General features: G+C 46.0%; 2 protein-coding genes and 2 non-coding genes across 4 annotated transcripts; 3 read left to right on the forward strand and 1 right to left on the reverse strand.

Moving 5' to 3' along the window:
* The first annotated feature begins 77 nt into the window (after window positions 1-77).
* On the forward strand, window positions 78-6,649 carry RPL12 (ribosomal protein L12). The gene is made up of 7 exons (XM_054998508.1): window positions 78-226; window positions 1,681-1,754; window positions 2,674-2,772; window positions 3,834-3,915; window positions 4,610-4,696; window positions 6,336-6,448; window positions 6,552-6,649. Exons 1-7 carry the CDS (start codon window positions 190-192, stop codon window positions 6,555-6,557), a joined length of 498 nt encoding a protein of 165 aa, XP_054854483.1. The 5' UTR covers window positions 78-189; the 3' UTR covers window positions 6,558-6,649.
* Window positions 3,171-3,301, forward strand: LOC129342755 (small nucleolar RNA SNORA65). The gene has a single exon (XR_008598248.1). It is a non-coding gene; the product is annotated as a small nucleolar RNA SNORA65 (small nucleolar RNA).
* On the forward strand, window positions 4,402-4,533 carry LOC129342754 (small nucleolar RNA SNORA65). The gene has a single exon (XR_008598247.1). It is a non-coding gene; the product is annotated as a small nucleolar RNA SNORA65 (small nucleolar RNA).
* A 915-nt stretch (window positions 6,650-7,564) lies between the features above and the next one.
* Window positions 7,565-18,532, reverse strand: STPG3 (sperm-tail PG-rich repeat containing 3). The gene is made up of 8 exons (XM_054998479.1): window positions 18,516-18,532; window positions 17,020-17,340; window positions 14,581-14,648; window positions 12,376-12,510; window positions 11,884-11,972; window positions 11,399-11,510; window positions 10,035-10,160; window positions 7,565-7,805 (listed from the first exon to the last, which is right to left on the reverse strand). The coding sequence occupies exons 2-8, from the start codon at window positions 17,133-17,135 to the stop codon at window positions 7,672-7,674; spliced, it is 780 nt and encodes a 259-aa protein (XP_054854454.1). The 5' UTR covers window positions 17,136-17,340; window positions 18,516-18,532; the 3' UTR covers window positions 7,565-7,671.
* Between the last annotated feature and the right edge of the window lie 428 nt (window positions 18,533-18,960).

Consider the following 18,960-nt stretch of genomic DNA (forward strand, 5'->3'; position numbering starts at 1 on the left):
TTAAAAGCCTCACAGAGATTTCCTTGCCGTCGTGACGCATAATCTCGCGAGACTTTAGCCACTATATCATTTGAGACCGTGAGCGCGAGGTTCTCTTTTGCCATCTTAGCGATCGTGTAGGGGGACTTGGTGCTCCCTGTATCCGTCGTCATCCTTTCCGGTGCTTAGCCCGGCACTCCTCGCGACGCCATGCCGCCAAAGTTCGACCCCAACGAGATCAAAGTTGGTAGGTATTGGGGCCCCAGCCCTCTGTCCTCGGCACTGAATTCGAGTCGCAGCGTGCCCGGGACGCCTTTTTGTGATCAGGTCTGGGTAACGCATGCGGACGCAGCAGGCAGGAACAATCCATTTCATAATGCAGGGGGAAATTCCAGTGTGGAATCTTCTCCTGTTCAAAAAGTTCTTACGTGTGTTGCGAGAGACGTACTTTCTATATGCAAGCGAAAAGCTGGAGTCCACCACCTCCTGCCTGAAGTTGTGCTGCCCGTTCCACACATTCAGGGTTTGCCCCTCACCCCCTGCTTGCATCAACAACGGCTCTGCAAATTTGGCATTTATGAATGCTTCGCTGCGTGTCTATTTTGCACTTAAGATTGCCTTTATTTAGTGTTGTATACCTTTGGGAATTATTGGATTGTGATTGTTTTTATATGACCTTAGTGTATAAAAAGGTCTTGAGCACTCTTAATTTAACTGTGTAGTGTATCAAGTAATTATTAGCATTTTCTGGTATCCCGTTTTGTTTGTAGCGTTGCAATAACAGTGAATGTGAACTGGAATTATGAATTTAGATGCATATGCTTTGAATCTCTGCTGTGAATATAAGGTCAGGGTTTTAGGCAAGCAGCAACCCTTGTCTAATGGGGGCGGGGGAATAAATACAGCAGTGAGGCTTTTCTCAAAAGAATGAAGTGCATTGCTTTCTTGAACCTGAAAGTGATATATCAGAGTTAAAAGAGATTAGCTCAACATTTATTTTGGGTAGCATAGATGGGCACATGTTCTTTTAATGAATGGGCAGAACCTTAAAATGTCATCCTACAAAAACTGCAAATCCCAAAGAAGTGAGGGCATTATACATGGACTTCCCCTCTTTTTCTACAACAAGCCTGTGAGGCTGGTGAGATTGTGGTCGGTTCACCCTGTAAGAGCATCTCAAGAGTAGGGATTTGAACTTGAGTCTCTTCAGTCCTAGTTCCCGTCCACCACCCTGGCCTCTACAAAGTTGGCAGCAGAGAGCTGATGCAGTATGTAAGCTTCATTCAGCATCATTTTCTAATAGGATGGCTTCTTGTTACAAGCCACAGTTGAAGAGTAGGAGAAATTGATGCAAGCAGTATTTGAGGGGGCTGCACCAGGTTGGGCTCATTGTGAGAATTCACAAAAAGTTGATAAGGATTGTCTGATTTCACAAACTGTAGTTTATTTGCTTTATTTGTACCCTGGCTTTCTCCCCATTTTGAAAATGTAGAGCAGGTTACATAGTTGTCTTCTCTGATTCGTTCTTGCAACAACCCCCATGAGATAGGTTAGGCTATAGTTCTTCCCATTACTCTTTCTGAATACGTTAAGATATTTTGTGGCATGTGAAAACTGTCCATGTGAACACCAGCCCCAGAATGAGGGGTTGTACATGTCTGTTCTTTCTCTGATCTTGCTTACGATTTATTTTTTCCTCAGTGTATTTGAGATGCACCGGAGGTGAAGTTGGTGCCACTTCTGCTCTGGCTCCTAAAATTGGGCCCCTGGGTTTGGTAAGCATTTTCCTGTGCCCCTTTTGGTTTCATGGCTGCTCTATTAAGCTGTATTACTAGTTTCACCATTTAAGGTGGATGCTTGACCAGATAGACAAATCTCTGCTTTAAAAGGATTGGCTGGGGGGAAATTTTATTATATAATTTCAGGGCCTGCTTAGTCCTGTAAATAGCCACTTCTAGACAGAGAAGCTTTTCAGGATGTTTCTTCTATTCCATAAGTGTGTCACCAGAGAGTCGTATATAGGTATATATTGTTAGGTGGGTTAGTAAGCTCTGTAGACATATTGTGAGACAATAGCATTTGGTGAAAGCTCGGAGCATTTTTGCATAGCTTGTTATTTCAAGAGACTGAATGTTCCTTAAAACATATGGAACGGAGCATCTTTCTGGTCTGAGGTTATTACTTTAAATCATCTCTGTTCAATGCTGCTTTGTTCTGACGCATACCAGCTTGGTCAAGTGTGAGTCCCTTCTGAAAGATTGGGAGGGTGGTCCACTTGTTGAAGGGCAGGAGAAATTGTTGCAAGCAGTATTTGAGGGGGCTGCACCAGGCTGGGCTCATTGTGAGAATTCACAAAAAGTTTGGGTTGACATTGGGGAAAGTAGGCGCAGATAAGCTGATTTTGGGACAGGGGCTGGGGCAGAAATGGCCACTGTTCATAACGTCCATACACTCTTCTTTAGCTACTAGTTTTGCAGATCAAAAGTGTAGGTTGGCTTTTGTTTTCTTGCCAGCTACTGTTCTCGTTCCCTTGTCTCAGAGCTGCCTTCTTCCACTGAGCTCCTGGATCCACAGCTGCCCATCAAAACCATGTGTTCCAGTAGAACAAAGCCAGTCATCCCTGGTGGAATAGTTTCGCTCTCTGTGCTGCCCCTTCCCAAAGCAGCACCCCTTACTGTGCGCTTGTTCTTCTAGTCTCCCAAAAAGGTAGGAGATGACATTGCCAAAGCCACCGGCGACTGGAAGGGGCTAAGAATCACTGTGAAGCTGACCATCCAGAACAGGCAAGCTCAGGTACAGAGAACGCCACATGGGATGGTTCTGCAGCTGAAGCACCGGGCTCTGAAAATGACCCACCTAGCTGGTGCTGCGAACCGTAATCCTGGCAGGGTCGACTCAGCCCTTCATCCTTCCGAGGTCGATAAAATGAGTGCCACGCAGCTTGCTGTGTGGGAGGTTTGGGGGACTGGGCCTCAGAAGAACAGTCCTGGGGGAATGGGGTGTTGCGATGGTGACAAAGGCATGCCGGGTTTCTGGGTTAGGCCGCTGAAATTCTGCCTCTTTCTGGGGGGGCAGCGGAGCTAGGAGGATGGTGGGAATCGAGTTGTGCAACTTGTGCAGGTGGGACTGGGCCTTAGAGCTGTGTCCGCTACCAGCGTGAACCCAGTGGCTCTTTGGCTTCTTTACAGCCACCCGCCACCATGCCTTTCCTGCACCAGTGACTGGCATGTTCCAGTGGTAGGCTGAGAGCAACCCCAGCTTAGGAAGCAGGGCTCTTCCCTTTGGCCATGGAGAGTTCTGTGCCGAAAAGTTGGAAACACAAAAATGATGAGAATGTTGTTCAAACATTTTGGTTTTGGGGTTGGGGATGGGGGTAACATTGCTGCCTGCCTGTACTGTTATAGTGTGAATTGAAAATAGCTCTCCTGATCCACTCTAAGCTTACAGTTTTCACCGCTGCTGCTGTTCTGGCTGCCACTCATATTTACCATTTCTTTTATAACATTGGGAATCAAGGGCTCCAGCAGCAGTGGAGAATAGCCAGGAAAGAAGGTGGTGATGGCAGAAGCATTGCATGCAGGTGGGGTGATGTGTCCTCTTGACAGTTTACCAAGAACAATGGAATGGAGATGCTGTTGGAAGGACCTGCTGGCTGAAGGGGGTTGGTGGGAATTTTGCTTTGTGGGAAGCTTGTCCTGATTAAATGATAGTGGCCAGTATCCCACCATTGACTGGAGGAAGGCTTCAAACTTTGATGAGCGGAGTGGTTGGAGAAAGGCTTTCAGCTGCCTTCTCTTCTTCATTCTCCCTTACCCCCATTCTAATAAGACTCAAACTTAGCTTCTGTCCTCCAGATAGAAGTGGTTCCATCAGCCTCTGCCTTGATCATCAAAGCTCTGAAGGAGCCACCCCGTGACCGTAAGAAACAAAAGAACAGTAAGTGTCCTTGGGAGTGTGGTGTCCCCGCCTTGGTCTAGTTGGGTGAAGGTGGAAGGATCAAGGGCCAAGCAATCTTTCATCTCCTCCAGCCTTAGTGTGTACAACTTTGACCTGTGTGTAGCCAGAAGACAACCAACATGTGGAATACTAGGGTGGTGGTAGTGGGGCGGTTATTCACAATAGAAGACAATAAAACCTAACTCTTTGTTCTGGTTGCGTGTGCTAAATTTGAGCCTGATTCTAACTTACGTCACGTCACTGCCACCAAACAAAATCTTGGGAAATGTAGTTCAGTAATGAGAGTTAACAGAAATACTGCTGAAATGAGCAATGTACTGATTCAAGGCAAACAAACTTATTAATGTTTAAATCCCATTATGGGAAACGTGTGGGAATAATTGGCATTAGGTGTTGTTTTACTTCAGAGTAATTTAAATGGACAGTGTTGCTCTTTTCTGCACAACTGTGACTGTACAACAGCCACCCGCCACTGTGCCTGCCTTGAAATCAGCTCTGGCTGGTACAGTCCAGTGGTGAGCTAAGAGGAAACCCCCTTTCAAGGAAACAGGGTTGCTCTCTCTGTGGGTAACTCTGTGCCGAAGATTGGGAACAAAGGAACACACATTGCAGCCTTGCTGAGCGAGGAATAGCTGCTAACTCTGGCAGAATAACTGGTCTTCCTTTATTGCAGTTAAGCACAGCGGCAACATCAGCTTCGATGAGATTGTGAACATTGCCAGGCAGATGCGGCACAGGTCCTTGGCCCGGGAGCTCTCGGGTAAGGGGTGGGGCACTGTTTGTGGGATTGGAGGCATGGGCCAGCTCTTGTGTGAGGAATGTCAGATCCAAGAATCTGCCAGTCAGCCCATCCAACACACGGCCCAGCAACATCTGCTCATCAGCAGTACCTTTTAGACATCCTGGGTCTTTCCTAGTCCCCCCTCCTCAAATCCTTTGAAATAGATCACTGTGTGTGTGTATGTGAGAGAGATAAACCAGTTCATATAGACTGGATGCACGAACTAAAAAACTGACATTTTACTTAAAACTGCCTAAGAGGTGACCATGTGTGACTTTACCATACTTAGGTGTGAAATCAGCTGCTTACTGTGTGGTATTTTTGACTGGCACAGAGTCACCTGCCTAGTTTCAAAGCAGAGTGTGAGGATTTGAACTCTAATCTCCCAGGTAGTAGCCAGTGGCTGCAAGCACTGAACTGTGCTGGTTCTATGGTTGTTGTGGGTTTTCCGGGCTGTGTAGCCGTGGTCTTGGCATTGTAGTTCCTGACGTTTCGCCAGCAGCTGTGGCTGGCATCTTCAGAGGTGTAGCACCAAAAGACAGAGATCTCTCAGTGTCACAGTGACACTGAAAGATCTCTGTCTTTTGGCACTACTCCTCTGAAGATGCCACTCAGACCTGCTGGCGAAATGTCCAGAACTACAACGCCAAGACCATGGCTATACAGCCCGGAAAATCCACAACCATCGTTCTCCGGCCGTGAAAGCCTTTGACAATATATGTGCTGGTTCTCTTCGTAAAGCACCTTGCTCTTCCACAACCTTCATAAAACACCTTGCTCTTCCACCACCTTTGTAAAGCACCTTGCTCTTCCATAACCAACAGCAAGTGTTTGGCTCTTTCTGTAAACCCTGCCTTGCCCTTACTGAAATCTTTGCTCTCTGTACCAAAATCTGAAGTGGCGTCCTGAATAAGAGAATAGCTTGTCAGCCTGTTCAATCCTCGCAGCAAGATCCTTTTCATGTTTAGTGTTGACTGCAAAACTGCCTTTGAGTGCTGGCCCTGCATGATGTTGGGCTGGCTTCTCCTGTAACATGTGAATGTGGTGTGCATTCCCCTGCCCCCTAAATAAGAGGTTTGAGGTGCCATCCTGCTTGGAAGCTGTGTCCTGTAGCCTTGAAGTCCTTAATTCTACTGCTAGAAAAGTGGGGATTGGATATAGATGCTCTGTGGGCAGAAAGCTGTCTGCATATGACCAAATTAGTTCTCCTTACTATGTGTCCCATGCCAAACTGTAATGATGTTCTTGATCGTGATCCCTAGCTCAAATTAAGGTCCTGTTTGGGCAGTAATGCAGCACACCTGGATTCCTCATGTGTCTGGATGGGAGGAGAGGCCTACAAAATGCAGATTGAATGAGGGAGCTCAGAGTCTCCTCAGTCCTAGGGAAGGCCAGGCTTTGTAAAACAACTGGCAAAGGTGGCCCAGACATAGGACAAGCTAAAGGAGCTGCTTGGCGGGCAGATTGAAGGAGATCTCCGTATCTGACCTATGGGACACAATCAGTTGCAAGTTTTATTGAATTCTGTGGTGGATTGTGTGCATCCCATGTCCTCTTCATGGTCAGGCACCTAATGGTTCAGTTGGATGTTGTATTCATATTCAGCTTTCCTCTACAGGGACCATTAAGGAGATCGTAGGAACAGCTCAGTCCGTTGGCTGCAATGTTGATGGGAGGCATCCCCACGACATCATTGATGACATCAACAGTGGCGCAATTGAATGCCCAGCGGTAAGTGTCCATCTGTTCTGGAAGGGGCTGGCAGGTCTCACTGGCACCTGGTCTTGGTGCGACACTGAATTGGCTTGTCCTTTTATTTTCCCCCTCTACACAGAGCTAAGACTGCAGCCCATGTGAATTCTCAGCACAGCAGCTTCTATGGTGCTCTGCAACCATGTGACTGTTCAAAATAAAAATGCAGTTTATCCAGTGTATCTGTGTCTTCTTTAGACCTCTGGTTCTCTTTTTGTGTGTGCTTTTTTCCACCTCATGCCTCTTCTCAGGAAGATCCAGGTAAGTATTCAAGATCTGAATATGACATTCAAGGATGCTGTCCCCCTTTCACAATCCATTGAGCTGTACATATGGCAGGGTAACTGGGATGTTGTGAAAATGAGAGCAGAGTGGATTGGAATCCTGCAACCTTCTATTCCATATGGGTTTTTATACTAAAACTATTCTATCAATGCTACCCTGCACTGCCTGGAGAAATGGAGGTGTTGGGTAGGATTTAAATGTAATTAGGTGAAATGGTTATTGCTCCCAAATGCTGGATATTTTACCTTTGGCTGCAGGATTTGAGTCCAGTGGCACATTACAGACCATTATCTCCCCATTCATGGGGAGGGCAGGATATAAGTCAAATAAAATAATAAATAAGGTTTACTTGTCCCATCTGAAGAAGAGAGCTCTGACTCTCAAATACTTATTCTTTGAAAATCTTGATCTCTAAGGTGCCACTGAACTCAAATCCTGTTGTTCTACTGCAGACCAACATGGCTACCCATCTAAAACATCATCTTTGACTGCAGTGCATTTTAGAGGTCTACAGCCTTGGTCTGCATATTCTCTGCGCAGACTTCACCTCCTCCTGCCCCCTCTGGAATTGGAAGTCTTAAACGGTGTCTGGAGCTGAAAATGGGGGCAGCAAGGTGGGACGCCATAGGAGCAGAAAGGTTTTTGAGAAGATGAGCTGCCTTACTCATTTCCTTAGCATTTAGAAACAAGTATCCCATGCTACACAGACAGGTATCCCATGCTACACAAACAGGTAAAATGCTTCTGTTCCCACACGCACATCAGCTGGTTTTCTTGGCCATTCTTCCACTTGGGGCTGATGCAGACAGACAGCTGACTAAAAAGAAGCGCAGGTGCTCCATTTTTAATAAATTCCAGGCTGTATTCATTACGTGAGCTGCCTTTGACGCTATATTGGAGAGTCACGTCACACAGAGTCACAGTGTGGAAAATGGCCCTGTTTCATGCTTCTTGGGTCTCCTCACACCTTGGATGAAGAAGCTTGGTGAGCTGGGTAAGCGGGCAGTGTGCCCATGCTCTACATTATAAGTGCCAGGCCCTGGTGTGCCCTCTGCAAGACAGAATAGGACAGCTGGTAAATGTATTTATGTCATTTATAGTTTGCCATTCTCACTGAGACTCCAGGCAGATTACATAGTGAGAGATCAGTACAATCAGTGTCAAGGACATTTCCATAAACAATCATTCCAAGCATTGTTGGCATCTCGGTGTTCTATTCAGTCTAATCAGTCCTTTCTGGGCAAAGTGGTTGAGAGAGCAGTAGCTGACCAACTGCAGACCTTGGACAACTCTGGTGCTTTAGACCCTTTTCAGTCTGGTTTTGGCCCAGGGATGGAGATGGCACTACTTGGTGGTGGTGGAGAGTGCCCTCAAGTCATAGCCAACTTAAGGCAACCCCTGGCGGGGTTTTCATGGCAAGAGACTAACGAGTATTGCCTGCCACTGCAACCCTGCTCTTCATTGGAGGTCTCCCATCCAATTACTAACCAAGGCTGACCCTGCTTAGCTTCTGAGATCTGACAAGATCAGGCTCACCTGGGCTATCCAGGTCCTCTGCTTAAATGTAGATAAAAACCATGCTTCAGTATTGCTCCTCTTATCTGCAGCTTTCAACACAGTAGACCATGCCGGCATTTTGAGGCAGAAACGGGTATCGGGATGTGCCTTGGAGTGGTTTAAATCATTCCTCATGGGATTCAAAGGGTTGCTGTTGGAGGCCAGCTATCTTTGGAATTTGTGGGGTTCCACAAGGTGCAATCTTAGCCCTCGTGTTATTCCACCTCTGTAAAGCCTTTAGGAGAAATCATTTGTAGCTATAGAATTGGATGCCATCAATATACGGGTGATACCCAGCTCTAAATCTCATTATCCAAATTCCCTGGTGATGCAATAAAGATAAGATGGAAGTGATTGGAAAAGCAGGGATCTTGAAGGCCATTGTGCTGACCTTTTATGGAGTTCAATTGACCCTGGCTGAGAGCCTAGGGGTTCTACTAGACCCAGCACTACTGCTACAGAAGCAAGTAAATGTAGCTGCAAAAAAGGAAGGTGGACCCCTGCTTTGGCCACCTGAGACTAGACTACTGTAATGCACTCTACATAGATCAGTCCTCAAAGTCAACTCAGAGAGTTCAGTTGGTGCAGAACACTGCAGCTTGTCTACTCTCAGGAGCTAGATGAAACACGTATAGGACTCCCATTCTGCCGTCACGCCGATGGTTTCCCATCGGTTACTGGGCTCAATTCAAGGTCATGATTATCACATTCAAAGCCCTTCAGGGCCTTGGCTTCTACCTGTGCAACTGCCTCCCCCATGTTCAGCCATGGCAGTTTCACTCATCAGGGCCTTCTGCAGATATCCTGTCGTTGGGCAAAATCAACAGCTGCCCACACAGATGCTTTCTCTGTGGTAGCCCCCACCTGCACAATGGGCCTGCACAAGGTCATCAGGAACTGAATTATTCAGGAGTGCTTTCTACCCAAATTTCAGGACTATATCATAAGAAATGGCTCAGAGAGGTTCATTCATGGGGATGGAGACTAAACACTATGCTATTGGGTACTGCTTGCTGATGTTATGTGCCTACTTGGGAGTTTTCACTCTGCTAAAAATGCCACAGAACTTAGTTATCTGTATCTGTTGTTCATTACTGTACTTTGCTTACTGAATAGCCTAGCTGTCGATTATATTGTATTTTCGCTCACACTGTTGTAATCTGCCTTGAATTTCAGAAAGGCATACTATAAATAAATTGATAACACACTTTTCAGCTCAAGCTAGCATACAAATGAAAATTTCAGCTGTCAGAACCTGAAAAAAGCACTGAGCAGCAATAAAACAAGCTTAAAAGACAGCAAAATGGAATTTCTTCTTGGTACTGGAATGTTACAAAAGCAGATGGGGTCATCTTTTGAACCTCAGGAGCAACAAAAAGATGCTGTTCCATCTGGTAACCAATTTAGCTTTCATGGGCGTTGGAATTAGGGCTTTGTTAGCTGACCTTGAATTTCACAGGGGGCTGCATATAAGTGGAAGCTCACCTAGGTATTGGCAGCTTTTCCCCTGAAAGGGCACGCTCCTGTATGAATCCTCTAGCATATTAAAATGGGGAAAAAATCTCAAAATCCCATCTCCAGATAATTCACGATGGGTCCTGTTCCAGAGCAGCCCTTTTTCAGTTTCAGCACTGGAATGGGCTTCCCCATGTTTGTGTGGAGACAGGCTGCAGTGCTGTGGGACAGCACGTGTTTTACATGCAGGGAGAAAAAAAACCCTCACCTTTGCTTGCCCATCTGTATGGGTGTTGTGGTGCAGGACTGATGACGAAGGATGGAGATCTTTGTAGCACGTGCTCATAGCTGTGCACAGTGTTGTACTTGTTGGGTGCTGGTTTGTTTACAGCATCTGCAGCAAAAATGGGAAGGGAAGGGAAAAGGGCCATCCAGGCTGGAGCAACAAACTGGCAACATACTGTGGTTGCTAGAAGATGATATGCATAAAGCTGTGTTCCCCCTGGACGTTGTTGGGATCCCTGTTCACTGCCTTTGTGAGCAACTAGAAGTGCTAGTGAAGGAGAGCAGCTTAGTTGTGTAGGGACCCCAGCAAAGTTTTATGACACCCACCAAAAGCAAAGTCCCGGTCCTGACTTCTCCCTGCTATTCTGGAGTAAGATGTGCTTACAGGCCTATTCATCCTTTAAGATCTTGGTTAAGGTAACTGAACTTTGATTTAAATGTGTTTGCTGAAACTCACAGGATAGTCTTGGACTGACCAGCTTAGACTACCTTGCAAAGTACTTATGAAACAACAGGTAGTCTGTTGCGTTGGTTCTGTTCAAAAAGTTTTGCTTACTGAAGCTTGCAATTATTTTCTCATTTTGCTGAGAAGGGATAAAAAAATACGGAGTTCGTGTCTCAGAAGAGGAAGATCGGATATTAACTGCTTCTTCACGGAGAAAATGATCAGAAACTGGGCTCGCATTGGACAGAGACACAGACTAGTGTGGTGTAGTGGCTAGAATGATGAGCTAGGATCTGGGTGACCCAGGTTCAATTCCTTGGTCTGCCATGGAAGCTCATTGGGCAACCTTGGGTGAATCACAAACTCTCAGCCTAACCAACCTCATAGGGTTGCTGTGAGGATAAAATGGAGAAGGATTTGAGCCACTTTGGGTCCCCATTTGGAGAGAGAGGCAGGTTATAGAGGCAGAAAAGCTTTGCTACCAACCTCTTTGTGGCAAAATTATCCTTAAGGCTTGGCATGATAACAACTGGCTTATCAGGTGTGCCTATTACTATGTTTTCATTCTGCTTTCTAGCCAAATATTAGTCCCCAAAGCAGCTCACTGAAATCAAAATCCAATGCAGAGGCAAAGCTGAGCTAGTTTGGGGGTATGTTGAAAAAAAGTGAACTATGTTTGACGCATAGATAGCTCTGTCCAGGACACAGAAGGGTGCAATATATGTACATAGGAGGGCATGGAAAGGGATCTCCCAAACTGAATGGCAGCAGCTGCAGTTCCTGGCCAGCTCAAGCACAGCAGAGATACGCTCTGGAGTATAATTACCCCGAGGATAGTAAAGGTAACTCCTGCTCTAGAGTCTCCATAGAAGGTAGAAACCCTAAGAAGAATGGATCCTCACCTTTGCTGGCAAGGGAGAAGACCCCTTTCTGTCCAAAGGTAAAGCCAGGATTGCTTGGCCTGTTGGCTGGTTTGGAGTCTGTGGATGGGCCATAGTGGAATGGAGACGGCCACTGCAGAGAGACAGGGCTGAGCTATGAAATTCCTTTTTAAAAAGCAAATATGTTTTCCCCTTCCCATTCAAAACTTAAGGCTGAGGAGGCTGAAAGGGTGTAGGTGGGGAATACTTTTCCTGTTATGGAAGAACCATACTCGGTGTTCACACAACTGATTAGCTGAAAGACACAATGGCACAGAGAGGTGTTCCTGATCTGCCTTGAGCTAGAATTAACTTGGGCCATATGGAAGTACATGTAGAGAGTTCTAGCATGTGTGAAACTGTTCGGGAAGTGCCCTGCCCTGCCGTCCTGCCTTTCTAGGTCCTCTCTTCCAACTATGATCTGACTGGGATCAGCTCAAAAACGCCCCTCCCAGTGTGACACACACATTTGTCTCACGGTTAAAATCGGCTTTCATGGTGAAAGGGTTCTTGCTCTGGAACCAGGTTTTCTGCCAGGAACGGCGCCCTCCGCCCTCTGGAGAAACGGAGAAGATGGGGTGAGGTTGCAGCAGAGATTGGTGTTGCAGGAACAAGAATGTGCTTGAATGGGGGCCTGGCCTCGACCCCATTAGCCAAAGAGACTGATGGTAACGTGGCTTTCCCATCACTTTAAGCACTGATTCTGGAAAGCTTCCCAAAATCAGACTTTGATGCATGTTTGCCCACAACACATTCTGTTGTGGCATATCAGCCCCCAAAGAACAAACAGAACCTGCTCTCTTTACGTCCTCATCCCATCTGGTTGCCTTGTATCAGTTTTTCTTTGGCCCAGCCAACTAGGCAAGTGACTACTGTACAAGAGGTCTCCCAGATGTCCCTTGTCTAGGCAACTAGTTACTTGTGGTGGTGGGGGGGAGATATTTTCATTCCCCCAGTACCTTTAGAAGGTGTCTTCCATCCAAAGGTGTAGGATGGAGCAGTGGTCTCCCTGCAGTTGACACTGGGGGGCGGGTATGCCGCTGGCCCAGGGCTGTCCACATTCACAGTCAGTGGCAGTCGGCTCTCAGTTGCCCCTAGAGAGATCATGAGAAGCTTAACTTTTGCAGCAAAAGGTAACACAACATTCACTGTTGTAGGGACTCTTATAGGGAAGGGGAATGAGATCCAGGTGTCTTTCAGAAAGGGTCTTGGCCTCATATGCTTTTAAAAGCAGCCATTAGCCATTCTGCATGGCAGAAACTCAACTGAGATAGCTTTCACCAGCACACACCTTATACAGCTAGTAACAAATTATTTATTTACCACATTGGTATTTTGTGTTTCTACCCAATCAGGGCCACTAAAGGTGGCTAACAATGAACAGCATAATAAAAAACATTAAAAAGCCAATTTAAAAACAGAAGTAGGATAGGAAATTAACACAAGACTGGAAGGAGGGTGCATTAAGAGAAAGGCAAGACAAAACAAAGTTGTCACCTACTGGTTAGACAGTTAGTGATTAACAAACTAGTTTCCCTGGGGAGGGAGGCTGCACTGGATTAGCTTAAACAAAAATGTTAATACTTCTAAGAGGGCGACCATCACAGAGAAGTCTTGGGCCTGACAGCCACTAGGTTTTACTGGATGGAGATTCACGCTGGGAAGTCCAATTCAAATGCTCACCCAGGAAGTTCACTGGTTGACTTCAACTCACATACCATCTCTCAGTCTCGCCCACCTCACAAGGTTATGCAGAGTGAAATGGGATGTTCTCATGCAAAAAAGCCAAAGATGCACATTTCTATTGTATTTCATTTTTTATTTAATTTTCCCATTTGTTTTTAAGCTTCTCCTGATGACGAAACCGCCTGGCGGGGTAGCCCCTGTTGCAACAAAACCCAAAAAGTGCTTGTGGTAACTTAGAGATCGAACACAGCATCTGATTTGATAGTGCAGTGGTCTTCAACCCAAGGTTGGGAGCCTCCGGTGGGTCGCGGAGCCCCTCCTGCCAAATCTCAAGCCTCTGCCAAGCTTCTTCGTTCCCCCTTTGTTTGCTACCTAGACAGCCGTCGCTCCTGCCTTACCTTGCACTAGGGTTGCCAGCCTCCAGGTAGTGGCTGTGGATCTCCGGAATTACAACTGGTCTCCAGGCCACAGAGATCAGTTCACCTGGAGAAAATGGCTACTTTGGGGGTGGACTCTATGGACTTATGCCATGCCAAGGTCCTTTCCCTCCCCAAACCCTACTTTCTCCAGGTTTCTCCAGGTATCACCCACAAGATCTCCAGGAATTTCCCAAGCTGGAGCTGCCAACCCTACCTTGCACACTTGTTGCAAAGAGTAGCATAAGATGGCAAGATGGGGGTCATCATCACACTGGTCTAGAAAGGATTCCTTCCATTGGCCCTTGGCTTGTTCCTCACCACACTGAACTTCCTAGTGCTTGGCTGTTTTGGTCCATTGCTCACGGTCATAGTCTTGCCAACAGTGAGGTAAAATTTCTGGTTTCCCCTCTTACAGTCATGTGACTGATGCCACAGACAGACAGACACACACACACAGCCCAAGAGGCTCAGCCTTGCTATTGTAACATAAAACTCTGGAGTTCAGAAGATAAAACACAGTGACCATTTGGGACCCATGTAATTGGTGGTAATATAGCCTCTTAAATTATGTTAAGCAATTTAACATTACCAACCTTTTCCATATCACGGTCTTTTTATCCACACTTTCCCAGTCTCTGTGTATGCGAGAATATCTGTTGAGGGGTCACTTTAGCCCCCAAAATCTTCTGCTAGAATAAATGTTAGTCTTTACAGTGGCACAGGATACCTTTTTGATTGACCTTTTTCAATCCCAGAGCTTCTCAAAATGTTTTTACAATCGGCCTGACCAGTGGTTAAAGGATTAGACTCAGATCTGGGAAACCCAGACTGGAATTCTCACTCTGCCATTTAAGCTTGCTGGGGGGGGGGGGGTACTGGGCCAGTCTCTCAGCCTAACCTACCTCACAGGGTTGTTCTGAAGGTAGAATAGAGCAGGCACCAACATACCAAGGGCGAAATACAAATATAGTAAATAAAATAAATACATTGAGAATGTGCCTTTGGCTTCCCCTCAACTGACCAAAAGGAGTGCCTCTGTCAGGCTTCCTTCCTACTTACGACTGTGCACTCCAGAATGAATGTCTGGGAAAAGCGGAGATGTGCTGCGCTGTCTGGTCTGAGGGGTCCTGGAAACCAAACACAAGTTATGAGGGGAGGGAAAGAGGCATGGTGTTTATAGTGGAGTGAGGCTGAGTTGCCAGAGCCCACCATTGGTCCCACATTGCAAGGCTGTACCACTGCCCTGTTTGCAAGATTAATTTCATTTGATAAACGTAAGTTTTAAAAAAACAGGCTTTGAAATTTGTTATAGGATAGCTTGTATTTAAAGAAAAGGAGCTCAAAATCAGTGGCATTGGTACCCAATAAATTAATCTACTTTATTCTGAATCAGACGATGAGTCTAGAGAGAGAGGCCACTCTCCAGGGTCTCATATATTTTTTTTTATTTATGTCATTTATAGTCTGCCTTTCTCACTGACACTCAAGGCGGAATACATAGGGTGAAATTAGTAAGGGCAATATCAAGGACATTTCCATAAGCAATGCCATAGGGTAAATAAACACAAGTTTACAAAGACATAGCATTAGCAAGAATCCAATACAGAGCTGAAGAGATGCTGAAACAGAACAAGCAATTCTAGGACTGACATTAGACAACATGAAGCACACATATTTAAAACAACAGGTAGTACATAAGGCAATATAATAGTGAAGTATATGGTCCCTAATTCATTAATGAAGCATCTGAGACCTCCTCCCTACAATACAAAAGCCTTTTTGAATAACTCGGTTTTGCATTGTTTGTGGAAAGCTACAAGAGTAGGGGCTTTCCTGACCTCCTCAGGCAAGCTGTTCCACAGGGTAGGGGCCACCACAGAGAAAGCTCTTTCACATCATCTGTGACCTCCATATAATTTATGACTTGTTCCTTCAAATGGAGATACAGGGACTGAACCTGGGACCTTTCACATATAAATCAGGAGCTTTACCACTGAACCACATCCTTACCACTGACAATGCACCAGACTCGACCAACCTGACCCATCCAGCTCTGTCTTTTAATCAATGATTTAAAAAAATAATCAAAAAATGGATTTTAAAAACTTAAATTGGATTTTAAAAAAATTATTTGAATATTTTTAATAAATGTTTTTGAGGAAAAATCTAGCTAAAGATAATTTTCTATTTAAAATACATTATAGTCCAAAGGTTATCATAATGAAATAAGGATTAGTTTTTAATTATGTAGCATGAGGCTGTATATTCATGCAATGTTTTAAATTTTTTGGTAAACGAATTCCATTAACCCATTCACAATGTCATGCTCTTCCAGAGGTTTCTGTAAGATTATTGGGCAATTTTTCTATCTAGAAGACATTATCACAGAGGCTTGGTTTTACAGTTCTCAAAACTGTGAATTTGTGTCTGCAGAGTTCACATCTCTTCTTCACAGCAAAAAGGTTATAACATAAACATACACCGTTGAGAAAAAGACCTTAATCCCATTGTTCCTTTGCAAATCTTTGTACACAGAACCAGCCCCTTGCCATTTAAGTGCTAAGTTTCAAAAAATTCAATGAATAGAAGATTGTTGGGAGTAGAATAGATCTGCACAAGAATCTAAGTGTGAGGAGTGCTTGTAAAAAAGTGTGAGTCTTTAATGTAGAAAACCATGATTTAAATCTAGTCTTACTGACTAGTGATTTAAATCGTGATTTATATCATTCATGATTTATATCGATTTGATTTAAATCATGATTCAAATCCACCCTGCTGCCCACCCAACATTAGAACACTTAAAGTGGGGCAAGGGTAACTAGGAATAACAAAATTGTTGTATATTTTATTGTTCTTATTGCATTTGTAAAGATGTAATCTGCTCTGAGCCTCAGCAAGAAGGGCAGACTGTAAATGAAGTAAATAAAAAAAATCCAAGGAAGTTGTTCATTATAAGAAGGTAAAAACGTCTGAATTTAAGCTTCTCCCTGCCCAGCTGATGAGCGGACAAGGGGAGGCAGGGAGCCCGCCCCCTTCCTGTCCAGGCAGGTGCTTTAGCCCTCTCCAGCTGATCAGCTGGGGGCGAGAAGGGCAGGGGCCCTTGCCAGCTCACCTGCCTGCCAGCCAGCCAGCCTTCCTTGGCCGCCTTCCTGCCAGCCCTCCGAACCCCAGCTTTCTAGAGCCCGTTGTATTCCCACAATGGGCTTTGCTGCTAGTATGATGATAAAATTCCAAAGGGGAATAAAAGAGAATAAAAATGTTTTTGCCTGACATTTCAACGCTTGTAAATGTGGTGGCAGGTGAGTTACTTTAGGGATGGAGTTCTAGAGCTTAGGTGCCATTCCAGGAAAGGCCCATCTTAGTTGCTCACCCATCTAGCCTGTGAATGTGCCCCCCCCCCCAAAACACAGGGATTCCAGTGAAGCTCCCAGTGCCCAACCTGTTTCCTACAAGATGCGTCGAGCTTTCAAGTTTTTAGCCTTGCCCTTTCTGCATTACCGTTTATTTTGTAGATGCCGCTTGTAGAGCAAAGGTGTGCCTTTAGTTTTTGCTGGCTGGCTGCTGTTCAGGTACTGCTGGGCCTTAAACTTGGTATCTATCTGCCGGAACTCCATTCCTGCAGCTGCTTGTACCTGAGGCAGCTCCCTGATGTTGACTCATGCTTTACCTCGGTCCATTCGGAATGGTGATTGCATGTTGTATGACATCAGTGGGTTCTTATGTTCCACTTCCGTTCTGCTTTTTCATGCCCAGGCTCCCAAGACAGTGGAACAGCACGGCAGGAGACTTGGGTTCCAGTCTAGAACCTCAGGCTCATACCTAAAAGAGAGTTAGGTGGGCACCTCAGATGGTAAATTTTGAATACCATGAAAGAGCGAGAGATCTTTGCTATCATTTCCCACATCAAAACCTGCCTTTTCCATTAGACTTAGGACTCTGAAGTCTGCTGAGCCTGCACACACAGAATTGGAAGTGCATATTCTCTCTCCCCCTCTTCATTTATTTATGACATGGCCTGCTTCCAAATACCAATGGCCTCCCAGTGACACAGGGATCAGCAGCACCCAGGTTTGCAAATTAAACAGATAAAATATACAGGCGTAGGGGAGAGGAGGGATCTCGGCCAGTATCTGCATTTGTATTCAGCTTGGGGCCCTCTGTTTATCTATAGTGTATTTTTATCCCGTCATTCCTCTCAAGGAGCTCAAGTTGGCATATAAGATTCTCCCCCATTTATCCTCACAACAGCCCTGCCCAGTAGGTCGGGCTGTGAGTGACCAGTCCAAGATTACCAAGAAAGCTTCATATCAGAGTGGGGATTTGAAACCAGGTCTCTTGGACCTTAGTCCCAAGTATTTTTCCAGGAAAAGGGGCAATCTCCTAGCATCCCTAGGCCCTCGGACTGGTGGTTGAGGCAGTGTCCTTCCCTCTCACGCAGCCTGCGGTGTTCTTTACCTCAACCTTCCCTCTCTGTATTCTGTTTTAGAAAGGAAGAGATCTGTCTTATTTTGTTTTAGTTAAATTGCCATTTTTAAAAAATCCAAGATACCCACCCTCTAATTCACATTGCTTCCTATCTCCCTAACAGTAAGCAGCAAGGAAGGAGTTAAAAGGCTGCCAGACAGAAAGAGAGAAGAGATGGGTGATGATGAAAGAAAGGGGCAGAGGGCAAATCAGGTATACTGAGGCGGTACTTCAATATTCAGACATTTTCAGAAATTTAGACCAGCTACAATTAAATGCAGTCTTTGACCTTCGCTTATTAAAATCTGCCTTCCCTCTGATAGCTGTGCAACCGTGTCTCGCTATCCAAATTTCTGTCTGCAAGGGCACTGATGCTTGGTTGGCTCTTCCAGAGCTGTTTTGCGAACCGCAGCGATTTTCTCCAGCTGCAGGAAAGTGCCCTGGTTAGTGGGCTGGGACCACAGAATCCACCCCATGGCTTTGGAGAATGTTGTGCCTGATGAAACTGTTCCTACGGTCCAGTTTCTAACCCAGGCAAGTCAGATCTCGGAAGCTAAGCAGCGTTGGCCCTCGTTAGTGCTCGGACGGGAGACCTCCAACGAAGACCAGGGTTGCAGAGGCAGGGAACGGCGAGCCACTTCTGCTCGTCTCTTGCCTTGAAAACCTCGCCAGGGGGCGCCATAAGCAGGCTGCGTCGGGAGGGCTCCTTCCCCCGCCACATTAATCTCGGGTCCCGACGTCACCCGTCGGCCGGCCTCGTCTCCTCACGTGACCTCGCCTTTCTACGTCATCGCGGCGCTGCCGCTCTCTGATTGCGCGTGCGCGCGCGCGCCCGCCCAAAGTGGACAGAGCGCGAAGCCGTCGAGGGACGAGTGACGCAGAAGTGCGGCTCGCGCTCTGATTGGCCGGCGCCGCGAAGGGTTGGCGGCGGCGGTGGTGTGTGCGGCCCCGCCCCCTTCCCTCCTCGGGCGTGCG

The sequence above is a fragment of the Eublepharis macularius genome, chromosome 14 (assembly GCF_028583425.1).
Source record: "Eublepharis macularius isolate TG4126 chromosome 14, MPM_Emac_v1.0, whole genome shotgun sequence".
Taxonomy (NCBI): Eukaryota; Metazoa; Chordata; class Lepidosauria; order Squamata; family Eublepharidae; genus Eublepharis; species Eublepharis macularius.

Excerpts from the sequence above, each read along its gene's own strand:
- RPL12 (XM_054998508.1), top strand. The coding sequence starts at position 190 with ATGCCGCCAAAGTTCGACCCCAACGAGATCAAAGTTG. Across the intron at positions 227-1,680 it reads CCCCAACGAGATCAAAGTTG|TGTATTTGAGATGCACCGGA; the intron begins GTAGGTATTGGG and ends TTTTTTCCTCAG. Across the intron at positions 2,773-3,833 it reads TCCAGAACAGGCAAGCTCAG|ATAGAAGTGGTTCCATCAGC; the intron begins GTACAGAGAACG and ends TCTGTCCTCCAG.
- STPG3 (XM_054998479.1), bottom strand. The coding sequence starts at position 17,135 with ATGGAGTTCCGGCAGATAGATACCAAGTTTAAGGCCCAGCAGTACCTG. Across the intron at positions 12,511-14,580 it reads TCATTCTGGAGTGCACAGTC|GGGCAACTGAGAGCCGACTG; the intron begins GTAAGTAGGAAG and ends TGATCTCTCTAG. Across the intron at positions 11,511-11,883 it reads ATTTTAACCGTGAGACAAAT|TGGCCGTCTCCATTCCACTA; the intron begins GTGTGTGTCACA and ends GTCTCTCTGCAG.